Source organism: Stegostoma tigrinum, chromosome 4 (assembly GCF_030684315.1).
Source record: "Stegostoma tigrinum isolate sSteTig4 chromosome 4, sSteTig4.hap1, whole genome shotgun sequence".
NCBI lineage: Eukaryota > Metazoa > Chordata > Chondrichthyes > Orectolobiformes > Stegostomatidae > Stegostoma > Stegostoma tigrinum.
The window spans coordinates 44,616,990-44,630,641 of record NC_081357.1 but is presented as its reverse complement, the minus strand read 5'-3'; the positions used below and the strand labels follow the sequence as shown (position 1 = coordinate 44,630,641).

The 13,652-nt window shown below is 42.0% G+C and overlaps 1 protein-coding gene across 3 annotated transcripts in view; it reads left to right on the top strand.

Annotated features, from left to right (window-relative positions):
- Window positions 1–13,652, top strand: part of LOC125452505 (ensconsin-like) — a 130,941-nt gene that overhangs the window by 87,687 nt on the left and 29,602 nt on the right. For all 3 annotated transcript variants that reach the window (XM_048531026.1, XM_048531025.2, XM_048531023.2), the window contains exons 9-10: window positions 2,790–2,926; window positions 3,144–3,412. In XM_048531026.1, the coding sequence (XP_048386983.1) occupies window positions 2,790–2,926; window positions 3,144–3,412 (406 nt within the window). The remainder of the gene's footprint in view (window positions 1–2,789; window positions 2,927–3,143; window positions 3,413–13,652) is intronic.

Below are 13,652 nucleotides of genomic sequence, written 5' to 3'. Positions count from 1 at the left end.
TGGAATACAATGTGAGAAAGTGTGAGGCTATGTATTTTGGTAGGAAGAATAGAGGCGTAGACTTTTCTAAATGGTGAAAGGGTTTGGAAATATAAAACAGACACCTGGGAGTCCTAGTTCAGGATTCTCTTAATGTTAGCATACAGGTTCGCTTGGCAGTTAGGAAGGAGCCTCTGGTCAGGCCACATTTGGAATATTATGAGCAGTTCTGGGCCTCCTATCTAAGGAAGATTTTTCTGGCTTTGGAGAACGTCCTGAATGATGGACTTGTCATTACCACAAGCAGTTGAGAACTCCAGGTCCATACTTGATTGAGTTTAGAAGGATGAGGGTGGAATCTCACTGAAACTTACTGAATACTGAAGCCTGGATAAAGTGGACTTGGAGAAGATGTTTCCACTAATAGTAGAGACTAGGAACTGAGGGTACAGTCTTGGAGTGAAGAGACAATCTTTTAAAACTGAGACAATGAATTTCTTCAGCAAGGGCATGGTGAATCTGTGGAACTTATTGCCGCAGAAGTGTGTGGAGGTCAATCATTGAATGTTTATTAAGACAACAATAGGTTCTTAATTAGTAAGGGAATCAAGGGTTGCAGGGAAAAGGCTTGGAGTTGAGAAACCCATCAGCCATGATCAAATGGTGGAGCAGACTTGATGGGTCGAAAAGCATAATTCTGTTCCTGTATTGGATGGTTTTTGTGTTAGTCTTAGACTATGAATTTAGTTCATAAGCATTTCTTAGTTCCCTATTTCTAACTGTAAGGGATGTATGCTAGTTTACAACAATCTTCTTCTTTTTGCATACCCTCAGAAACCTTTAAGGTCAGTTCTTATGTTCCCTGCAAGTTTGCTATTTTCCCTTCATAATCAATCCTGTGGTCCTACTTTGCTGACTTTATTAATAGTTCTGAATCCTCAAACCTATATTCTTTTTCTTGCAAATCTGTATGCTTTTTTCTCACCTAATGCTGTCTGTAACTTCCTCCGTAAGCCATGGTTTGGCCGCTGTTCTCTTTTGACTTTTCTACCCGGTAGGAATGAGCAATTCTTGTAGTTCACCCATTTGCTCTATGAAGTTTGATATTGCTTATCCACTTTTGTTTCTCTCCACAACACATTCCCAGTCCATTATGGCCAACTGGTGCCCCTCTCATATTTTCACACTTTCTAAGATTCCAAGACACTACCACTGCAACACGAGCTCCTATTTAATAGTTATACCTCTTTTGTAATCTATTTGCAGAAACGTAGATAGTTTCTATTCAGCTCTGTTCAGAGATATGATGCATATCTGGATCAAGTGTGGTTTGAGCCCAGACTGTAGCTCAGAAATAGTGAAACTCCAACTGTGCCGCGAGAGGAGACTTTATAGGGGTATACATGTTTTTAATCAACCTGCTCAGATGTATTATGACACATCTCTAGAGCAGGTGGGACTTGAACCGAGCCTTCTAGCCCTGGGGTAGGAGCACTACCACTGTACCACAAGATCCTTAAAATTGGACTGTGCAATGCTAGTGATGATGGTGCTACAGATGGATATTTTCAAATAAGCCTGTACAGATTTATTATGGAAAAGTCTGGAGAAGGTGGGATGTGAAAAGCCTCCTGGCTCAGAGGTTGGGGACACTACGATGCTTCGAGCCCATTTTACAGGACCAGTTCAGATGTATTGTGAAGCACCTTCAAATTATTAATATATATTGTGAATAGCTGACATCCAACACTGATCTCTACAGTATTTCACTAGTTGCCACTTGCCATTCAGAAAAAGGCTCATTTATTCCTACTCTTTATTTCCTGTTAGCTAACCAGTGCACTATCCACGGCTTGGATAGTGTTTGGCTTGGCTGTCAACTATATTACGTGACCCCAGCCATAAGCACAATTTTTCTTCTTTAACTGCATTTCTATCGTGTTTGTCCTATATTAGGAGCTCTGGTTTTGTTTATCCTACCCTTCCCTTTTGAGGGAATACAACTTGTCTGTGCCCAAGGTAGCTGATTGTTCAGCTGTGTCATTCGCACAATACTGTGTTCATGCCGGTTTGAATTCTGTTCTCGGCCAGTTGATTTATCCTTACGTAGAAACTGACAGTTGGATTGACCAGTGTCGTTCAAAACCTTTTTGTTCAAATTATGACTGTTCCATAAATGTTCCCCCACTTATTTAATTACATACTTGGTCCACCTCATGCCCAGGAACCCAGTGTAGCCGTGTTCCTTTCTTGTTGGACTAAACACACACTCCTGTAGGAAATTTTGTCACTATTGATACTATGTACTGTGGGAAATATATTCTCTTCTTTTGAATAATTATTTTTGAAACTACGTCTTCAGCATTGCATGTTTGTAATTTAGTAAATGAGGACCTAGTTTTAATAAAATATCAAACCAGATTTCAGTCTGGGATCTTGCTTGTCCATTAATGATATCACCTGGGATCATAACAATTCAATTAGAAACCAACCCTGGGCTTTTGATGGATGTATTCTGTCAAAAGTATTTTGCTCGTGAACTTTTGTTAGTGATTTAGCTTTTGCATCTCTTCGGGCTGGATTTGAAACATTGTGCTAGACTAGAAAGGTTTAAAGAATAAAATTGTTGCAGAAAACAGTAATCATTAAGGTTGAAAGCACTGGAGATGTTTTGGTTTTCTTAAGCTGAAATATTAAATATATATAACAGGAAAAAGTATCTATTTATATAGACTACAAAAGCCAATATGTTTCTTTTCGGAGCACCATTATGGTGGTAATAAAATGTGTTTGGTCTTGACTTGTCCTAGGTTGACAAAAAAGAAAAAGAGAGAGAAAATGAAAGGGAAAAGAATGCACTTGTAGATTTAACCGCGAATGCAGCAGTGAAAAAATCAAATTCTCCTTTGATTGTGAAAAATAAGTCGCCAGTGCTGCCAACAGTCCGGTAGGAAGACATCTTATTCTCGTGATGTTATTGCACAGAAGTGTAAATTTCAGAAATTTGTGACGCAGTGCAAGAATTAAGATTGACGTATTTATTACGTAGTTTGAAGTGAAACCTGAATGAAGAATCTAGAAGAGAAGCATCAAATTTAATTACTTTGTCTCTGTGCCTTGTGACTTTGCCTTCTTTTTACTGTATTGTACATTTTTTTTAATAGACCATCCACAAAAGTATCAATGTCTGCACTGAATGACAAACTTCTCAGTCCACCTCGTGACTCAGTGAGGAGTCCATTAATCCACCAACCGTCTTCTCCAGGAAATGTTGGCCTAGTCAAAACTTCTGAGAGTGAGAAAAAGGATCAAGAGAAAGAAGGACTACAAAATGAAGAAAATGCAGATAAGCAGCTCCCTGTCTTAACTTCAACATCAGCAGTTAAGCAGCCCGTGTCTGTTGAAGAGTCTGCTACAAAACCAGAATGTAAAGGTATTGATGAAAGGAAAAAGATTAGCAAGGATTAAATATGGACCCATTACAGGTGGGGAGAGGAGAATTTGTAATGGAGAACAGAGAGATGGCAGAGAAACTAAACAGTTACTTTGCGCCTGTCTTCATGGAAGAAGATACAGCAAACCTCTCAAATACTAGGGGACCAAGGGACTTGTGTAACTGAAGAGCTAAAACAAGTTAGTATTCATAAAGAGCTAGTACTAGGAAAATTAGCTGGTTTGAGGGTTGATAAATCTGCTGGGTCAATGAGTTTCGTCAGTGATGGAGAAAGTAGCAAGAGAGGTAGTGGATGCGTTGGTGATAAACTTCTACCACTGCAGGTTTTAAAAAGTTTCCTCCTTATTGTTCAATAACAAATGTAACCACACTATTTGCAGGGTGAAGAGGGAGAATGAGAATTACAGACCTGTTAGCTTGATGCCCACAGCAGAGGGAAATGTTGGAATCTACTGGAAGAGGACACAGTAATTGAATATTCGGAAAAGAATGTCAAAATTAGGCTGGGTCAGCCTAGATTTATGAAAGTGAAATAACGTTTGACAAAATTGTTGGGAGTATTTTTGCGGATGTTGCTTGTAGCTATGGGTTTTTATTCCTGCTGTCTCTAGTCCGTTGGGTTTTCTCAGGATAACAATATCCGAAGGCATCCCAATAATCTGGTATACTCCATTGTTCTTAAGGTACACTACATAATATTGCTCTAATACTAACACATTACAAGCTTACCTGTATAGCACATACAATTGTAGGTGACCTAGATTACACACTCCCCTGAGCGTAAATGCAAAACAGGTGATTAGCCTGATCCACCCCAACCTCCAATTGTTGATTAGACGATTACTTTACTTTCCTGAACCTTGACAATGCGTAATCTTCAACGCTTATCAGTTGATTATGGGCAAACATCACAAGTATCACATTTTCTACAATCAGTTTACATTTCACCAATTAGGACCATCGGTTTAATTTTGCTGGAAGGAGACTTACTGTAAGGTTTCAACAAACCGTGACCCTGGGTCAGCCTATTCATGGCTGTTCACAAAAGCTTGCAAGGAAGTAGTTTATCTGTCATCCACCCACTGTATAATATTGACACGGTGCAATCTTATGGTCAGCCTCCCTCATTTTGCTGACAAATGGTCAGCTACTACGTCTGGTGCCCTGAATCTGGTTTTAGCAGAACCTGACCCAGGCGCAGTGTCACCACTGCAGTACATCTGAATTATGACACCTAATTCAAAGACATACATCCCTTCAAGAACAGTTAAGGCACCATCCAACAATGGACCTTTCAGAAGGGCAAGCTTCATATGTTTTCTCATTTCGGCTGACCCAGTAAATTTAAGGTTACTACCTGCACGATTATGAATTTCCATACAAGAGGTGAGTAAATAAAATCTAGAGTGCATGGGATTGGGATTATACAGAAATGGATTGAAAATCAGTTACTGAGCAGAAAGTAGAGAGGAGGAATAAGCTGATCATTCTTGGGCTGGCAGACTGTTAGAAATGCTGCACAGGAAGTTCTGTGTTGGTCCACGTCCACGACTGTTCACAATCTATATGTAAATGATTTGGATGTGGAGACCAAATGTAATATTTGAATATTTACAAATGACACCAAACTGGATATAAATTGTACAAGTGTAAAAGGAGGCTTCAAGGGGACATGGTCAGGCGAAGTGAATAGGCTAAACATGGCACATTGAATATTATGTGAACAAGTATGAAGTTTTTTCAGTTGATTAGAAAAGAAAGGCACAATGTTTATTAATTGCTCAGAGATTGGGAAGTGCAGGACTCCAAAAAGATCCTTGTTGAGCAACCAAAAGCTAGCATGTAAGTCAGCATACATTTAGAAAGGCAAACAATGCATTGGTGTTCATTTCAAAGGGCTTTGAGTACAGAAATAAAGAAGCTTTATAGAACGTAGCACAGTATAGGCCCTTCGTCCCATGATGTCGTGTCGACCTATTATTATACTCTAAGATCAAACTCACCTGCATAACTTCATTTTACGATCAACCATGTGCCTATCCTGGAGTTGCTTAAATATGTCCCTGTTGTATCTGACTCTATGACCAGTGCTGACACGTACCCATCACTCTCTGTAAACCTACCTCTGATGTCTCCTCTATACCTTCCTCAAATCGCCTTAAAATTGTGCCCCCTCCTCCTCCCAAGATGGCCATTTCTGCCCTGGGAAAAAGTCTCTGGCTATCCACTGTATTATGCCTCTCATCTTTCTTCGCTCCAATGAGAAAAGACCTAGTTTCCTCATAAGACCAAAATTGTAGCTCGACTATAGAAAAGGTTGAGAGTAGGGTGGTCCGAAATAAAGCTTCAGGGAAGCAAGATGGCACTGGCAAGCAAGAAGTTGGTTTGATGTGTGTCTACTTCAATGCCAGGAGCGTCCGGAATAAGGTGGGTGAACCTGCAGCATGGGTTAGTACCTGGGACTTCGATGTTGTGGCCATTTCGGAGACATGGATAGAGCAGGGACAGGAATTGTTGTTGCATGTTCCGGGATTTAGATGTTTCAGTAAGAACAGAGAAGATGGTAAAAGGGGCGGAGGTGTGGCATTGTTGGTCAAGGACAGTATTACAGTGGCAGAAAGGATGTTTGGGGACTGGTCAACTGAGGTAGTATGGGCTGAGGTTAGAAACAGGAAAGGAGAGGTCACCCTGTTGGGTGTTTTCTATAGGCCTCTGAATAGTTCCAGAGATGTAGAGGAAAGGATAGCAAAGATGATTCTCGACAGGAGTGAGAGAGACAGGGTAGTTGTCATGGGGGACTTCAACTTTCCAAATATTGACTGGGAACACTATAGTTTGAGTACTATAGATGGGTCAGTTTTTGTCCAGAGTGTGCAGGAGGGCTTCCTGACACAGTATGTAGATAGGCCAACAAGGGGCGAAGCCACATTAGATTTGGTACTGGGTAATGAGCCCAACCAGGTGTTAGATTTGGAAGTAGGTGAGCACTTTGGTGATAGCGATCACAATTCTGTTATGTTTACTTCAGTGATGGAAAGGGATAGGTGTATACCACTGGGCAAGAGTTATAGCTGGGGGAAAGGCAATTACGATGAGATTAGGCAAGATTTAGGGAGCATAGGATGGGGAAGGAAACTGCAGGGGATGGGCACATTAGAAATGTGGAGCTTATTCAAGGAAAAGCTCCTGTGTGTCCTAGATAAATATGTACCTGTCAGGCAGGGAGGAAGCTGTAGAGTGCGGGAGCCGTGGTTTATGAAGGAGGTGGAATGTCTGGTCAAGAGGAAGAAGGCGGCTTATATTAGGATGAGATGTGAAGGCTCAGTCAGGGCACTTGAAGGCTACGAGGTAGCCAGGAAAGACCTAAAGAGAGAGCTCAGAAGAGCCAGGAGGAGACATGAGAAGTTGTTGGCAGATAGGACCAGGGTAAACCCTAAGGCTTTCTATAGGTATTTAAGGAATAAAAAAATGACGCAAGTAAGATTAGGCCCAATCAAGGATCGTAGTGGTAAGTTGTGTGTGGAGTCAGATGAGATAGGGGAAGCGCTTATGAATATTTTTCAACAGTATTTACTCTAGAAAATGACAATGTTGTCGAGAATACTGAGATACAGGTTACTAGACTAGGTGGGATTGAGGTTCACAAGGAAGACGTGTATTAGAAATCCTTCAGAGGGTGACGACAGGTAAGTCCCCTGGGCCGGATGGGATTTATCCTCGGATCCTCTGGGAAGCCAGGGAGAGATTGCCGAGCCTTTGGCATTGATCTTTAACTCGTCATTGTCTACAGGAATAGTGCCAGATGACTGGAGGATAGCAAATGTGGTTCCCCTGTTCAAGAAGGGGAGTAGAGACAACCTTAGTAATTATAGACCGGTGAGCCTTACCTCAGTTGTTGGTAAAGTGTTGGAAAAGCTTATAAGGGATAGGATTCACAATCATCTAGAAAAGAATAAATTGAGTAGGGATAGTCAGCACGGTTTTGTGAAGGGAAGATCGTGCCTCACAAGTCTTATTAAGTTCTTTGAGAAGGTGACCAAACAGGTAGATGAGAGTAAACCGGTTGATGTGGTGTATATGGATATCAGCAAGGCGTTCGATAAGGTTCCCCACAATAGGCTATTGTACAAAATGCGGAGGAATGGAATTGTGGGAGATATGGCAGTTTGGATCGGAAATTGGCTTGCTGAAAGAAGACAGAGGGTGGTAGTTGATGGGAAATGTTCATCCTGGAGACCAGTTACTAGTGGTGTACCGCAAGGGTCGGTGTTGGGTCCACTGCTGTTTGTCATTTTTATGAATGACCTGGATGAGGGCGTAGAAGGATGGGTTAGTAAATTTGCAGACGACACTAAGGTCGGTGGATTTGTGGATAGTGACAAAAGATGCTGTAGGTTGCAGAGAGACATAGGTAAGCTGCAGAGCTGGGCTGAGAGGTGGCAAATGGAGTTTAATGCAGACAAGTGTGAGGTGATGCACTTTGGTAGGAGTAACCAGAAGGCAAAGTACAGGGCTAATGGTAAGATTCTTAGTAGTGTAGATGAGCAGAGAGATCTCTGTATCCATGTACACAGATCCTTGAAAGTTGCCACCCAGGTTGACAGGGCTGTTAAGAAGGCATACAGTGTTTTAGCTTTTATTAATAGAGGGATCGAGTTCCGGAACCAAGAGGTTACGGTGAAGCTGTATAAAACTCTGGTGCGGCCGCACTTGGAGTATTGCATACAGTTCTGGTCACCGCATTATAAGAAGGATGTGGAAGCTTTGGAAAGGGTGCAGAGGAGATTTACTAGGATGTTGCCTGGTATGGAGAGAAGGTCTTACGAGGAAAGGTTGAGGGACTTGAGGCTGTTTTCATTCGAGAGAAGGTTGAGAGGTGACTTAATTGAAACATATAAAATAATCAGAGGGTTAGATAGGGTGGATAGGGAGAGCCTTTTTCCTAGGATAGTGACGACGAGCACAAGGAGGCATAGCTTTAAATTGAGGGGCGAAAGATATAGGACAGATGTCAGAGATAGTTTCTTTACTCAGAGTAGTAAGGGAATGGAACGCTTTGCCTGCAACGGTAGTAGATTCACCAACTTTAGGTACATTTAAGTCGTCATTGGACAAGCATATGGACGTACATGGAATAGTGTAGGTTAGATGGGCTTGAGATCGGTATGACAGGTCGGCACAACATCGAGGGCCAAAGGGCCTGTACTGTGCTGTAATGTTCTATGTTCTATAAGACCTGCCCTCCAGCCCAGGCAGCATCCTGGTAAATCTCCCCTGCACCCCCTCTAAAGCTTCCATATCCTCCCTATAATGAGGTGACCAGAACTGAACACAATATTCCAAGTGTGGTATAACCAGAGTTTTGTAGAACTGCAGCATAACCTTACGGCTCTTGAACTTGATCCCTCTGCTGATGAAACCATATGCCGCCTTAACAATCCGATCAACTTGGGTGGCAACTTTGAGAGATGTGGATCCCAAGAATCCTCTGTTCCTCCACACTGCCAAGAATCGTGCTATTAAGCCTGTATTCTGCATTCAAACTCAACCTTCCAAAATGAATCACTTCGCACATTTCTGGGTTGAATTCCATCTGCCACTTCTTTGCCCAGCTCTGCATCCTCCCAATTTCCCGTTGCAACCTACAATTACCCTCCACACAACCCATAGCTCCACCAGTCTTTGTGTTCTGGGCAAACTTACTGATTCACCCTTCTACTTCCTCATCCAAGTCATTTATAAAGATCGCAAAGAGCAGAGGTCACAGAACAGATCCCTGTGGAACATCACTGGTTATCAAGCTCCAAGCTGAATACTTTCCATCTACTAACGCTCTCTGTCTTCTATTGGACAGCCAATTCTGCATCCAGACAGCCAAATTTCCCCCAATCCCTTGCCTCCTTACTTTCTGAATAAGCCTACCATGGGGAACCTTATCAACTGCTTTGCTAAAATCCATATACACAACATCCACTGCTGTATCTTCATCAATGTGTTTTGTCACATCCTGAAATAATTCAGAGGTTTATGAGCCATGACCTGCTCCCCTCAAAGCCATGTTGACTATCTGTGATCAAACTGTGCTTTTCCAAATAATCATAAAAACTGTCTCTCAGAATCCTTTGCAATAATTTGCCCACCACAGAAGTAAGACTGACTGGTCTGTAATTCCCACGGTTATCCCTATTCCCTTCCTTGAAGCAAATAAGATTTGCCACCACTGGACAATGAGCATGCAAAGATCATTGCCAAAGGCACGGCAATCTGTTCACTTGCTCCCTGTAGAAACCTTGGGTATATCCTGTCTGGCCCAGTGGACTGATCTATCCTCCTGTTTTTCAAAATTTCTAGCACTTCCTCCTTCCTAATATCAACCTGTTTGAGCATATCAGCTTGTCCTCACAAATGTCAAGGTCCCTCTCGCTGGTGAATACTGAAGCAAAGTATTCATTAAGGGCCTCCCCCTATGTCCCCTGACTCAGTGGACAAGTTCCCTCCGCTGTCCCTGATTGGCCCTACCCTCACTCTGGCCATCCTCCAGTTCCTCTCGTAAGTGTAGAACACCTTGGGGTTTTTCTTAATCCTACCTGCCAAGGCTTTTTCATTCCACACTTCTAGCTCTCCTAAATCCATTCTTTAGTTCCTTCCTGGCTACCTTGTAGCCCTCTAAAGCCTGCCCAATGCATGCTTCCTTCTTCCTCTTCACTAGATGTTCCATATGTCTTGTCATCCAAGGTTCCTTCACCTTTACCATCCATTCCTTGCCTCAGTGGGACAAACCTACCCACTTGCAGCAAGTGCTGTCTAAACAACCTCCACATTTCTGTCATACATTTCCCTGACAGCTTCTGTTGCTAATTTCTGCTGCAGAGTTCCTGCCTAATAGCATTGTAATTCCCCCTTCCCCAATTAAATACTTGCCCATATCATCTGCTCCTGTCCCTCTCCATGACAACAGTAAAGGTCAGGGAGTTGTGATCACTATCAGCAAAATGCATTTTGCTGTCTCACCAAGAGATCTGACACCTGACCTGGTTCGTTGCCAAGCACCATATCTAATGTGGCATCCCCTCTAGTCAGCCTATCTACGTATTGAGTCAGAAATCCTTCCTGGACACACCTGACAAAATCTGCTTCATCCGGACTATTTGCACTGAGCAGGTTCCAGTCAATATTAGGGCAGTTGAAGTCACCCATGACAACAACCTTTGTTACTTCTGCGCATTTCCAAAATTTGCCTCCCAATCTGTTCCTCAGAGTCTCTGATGCTATTGGGGGGGTCGAGAGAAAACTCTCAATAAAATGACTGCTCCTTGCCTGTTTCTGACTCCCACCCATACTGACTCAGTGGAGAAACCCTCAACAGCCTGTTTTTCTGCAGCTGTGATACTGTCCCTGATTAGCAATGCCACTCCCCCACTTTTTTTTTTAATCTCCCTCCCTATTTCTTTTGAAACATCTAAACCCTGGAATATCCAACAATCATTCCTGCCACTGTGCTATCCAAGTCTCTGTAATGGTCACAACATCGTAACTCCAAGTACTGATCCATGCTTTAATTTTATCACCCTCATTCCTGACACTTCTTGCGTTAAAAAAGGCACGCTTCAGCCCACCACACTGACTGCAACTTTGCTGTGTCAACTATCTGTCCTTCCTCACAGACTCTCTGCGTGCTGTATCTGCCTGTACACCAGCTACCCTGTCCTCTGATTTGTAGCTCTGGTTCCCCTTTACTGCAATAGGATATAGCCTTGATGAAATCTCCAACGAAAATTGAGTACAGTTTTGGTCTCCCTTTCTGGGGAAAAATATATTTGTCATAGAGGGAGTGCAACAGTTTTTTTCACCTACATATTCCCTGAGAGGATTTGTCCTTTGGGGAGGCTAAGGAGACTGGATTTGTATCGTCTGGAGTTTTGGAGAATGAACAGTGATCCAATTGAGACAAAAAAAAAATTTCAGCATGTGACAGACTAGCTTTCGATGGGGTATTTCCCCTAGGTTGTGATGCTAGAAGCAGGGGACACCAGCTCAAGATAAGGGAGAGACTGTTTAGAATAAGATGAAGAGAAATTTCTTCACCTTGAGGATGGTGAATCTACCTTAATTATCCAAAACGTTAAAAGAGTATCTGTACAATTATAAACTGTTTTGAGGTCATAAAGCCTTGCAGCACAGAAACAGACCCTCGGTCCAACTCATCCATGCTGTGCAGGTTTCCCAAACTAAACTAGGCCCATTTGGTCTGTATCTCTCTCAACCTTTCATGTATCTGGCCAAATATCTTTTAAAAGTTATAACTGAACCAGCATCTACCACTTCCTCTGCAGTTCATCGCCCCTCGGGTCCCTTTTTTAAATCTTTCTCCTCTCACTTCAAATCTAGAGGGCATATCTTTTAAACTCACCTATCCAAGGGAAAAGACCTTTTTTACCTTTTACCTTATTTATGCCTCTCATGATTTTCTGAATCTCCGTATGGTCACCCCTCAACCATCTTCTCTTCAGTGAAAATAAATCCCAACCTGTTCAGCCTTTCCCTATAGCTCAAACCCTCTAGCTCTGGTAACATCCTGGAAAATCTTTTCTGTACCCTCTCCAATTTAATAATGTCCTCCCCATCAGGGCAAACAGACCTCTACACAGTAGGCCAAAATTGGCCTTACCAACTTCCTGTACAACTACAACATGATGTCTCAGCTCCTATACTTGGTGGCCTGAGCAATGAAAGCAAGTGTGTGAAATGCCTTCTTTACCACTTGTGTACCTGTGACGCAACTGTCAAAGAACTATGTATCTGAATGTGTGCATTGATCAATTAAGGTGAATAATTGATTCATATAACATGGACGGATACCATTCAGCCCATGTGTCCACACTGGTTGAGAAAATACATTCACTTTCCAGATCTTGGTCCTTAGCCTTGGAGGTTATGGTATTTGATGTGAATATCCATGTACTTTTTGTCTGGGCTTGGTGAGGCATACTTGAGGTAATGGCCAAACTTAGTTAATTTTCCTGGCTTTGGAGGTAATGGAGCCAGGAAGTAGACAAGGAAGAATAGAGTTTTGGACAGCTGTCTGATGGCTCATTTTTTACAAGGAGGGCTGCCAGGGAACTGGAGACTTTTGCCTCTTCAGAGAGCCAGGACAGATGCCAGGCCAAATTGCCTCCTGTGCTTTACCCATTCTGGCAACCTGCTCCTTGAGGATAGTGGAAAATGGGGTTGCGTTGAGAGGAAAAGGTGACCATCTGAATATGTGAATGATGGAGCTGCCTTGAACCAACAACTGCACAGATGCCAGAGAGATATACCTTTCCTCTAGGTTTCCAGGTCCATATTATGTAGCATTTTTAACTGAACTTGGTAAATTTTGTCAGAATAATTACAAGTAGGCTACTTGGACATTAATATTTTGTCAACATTTGTCAATGTTTTACATGGACAGTGTTTGAATTTTTGAGTAATTTTGTGCCAAATTAAAGCCTCTCTACAGGCAAAATTCACCTTGGAGCAGTTGATACAGTTTCTGAAAGACATACACAAATCATACAGATTAAAATTAAGTCTTCCCAAAGTGATTTTAAGTGTGGTTTATCAATAAGTAGGTAGCCTCCGATACTGGGTATGATTCAGTTTTATTTTCCAAGGAAATGGAGCTGCACAGTCACCTTGAAGTGTTGTTAGTTAAAATGCTGCTGTTTAAATCTGAGACTTCATTTTAAATCCAGTTCTTTGCACGTGAAAAGGTTTATTTGCCAACTATAAGTTGCCAAATGAACCAATTCTGAAAGTTCTTCAACTAGGCTTTTGAGAGAAATTTTGTAGATTTAAATAACCCATAACTTTCCCTTAAATTATTCATATCATTCAGATCTTTGAGTCCAGTCTTGTTCATGATTTAGATTAAAATTTCTAGATAAAATGATAAATTACAGTACATTCTCCATGCACCTATTGATTATTCACTCATTCCAACCAACAGCATTTTTCCAAGCATTTATGGGATCAGTTTTTTGCATTCCTGATGCAGAGCTGTACGTGACAGAAGCACGTATCAGGAATTCGAGTGTGAATGTCTCCTTTACCTCCACAGGCAAGTTATTGATATAGTTAGGTTATTGGCTGTGTGGCAAGAGATAATGAGCTAAATAATATGCAGGTACTTGGTAGTATGTGACTGGTAGTGTCCAACTGGGGCCTGTTGGAATCTGAC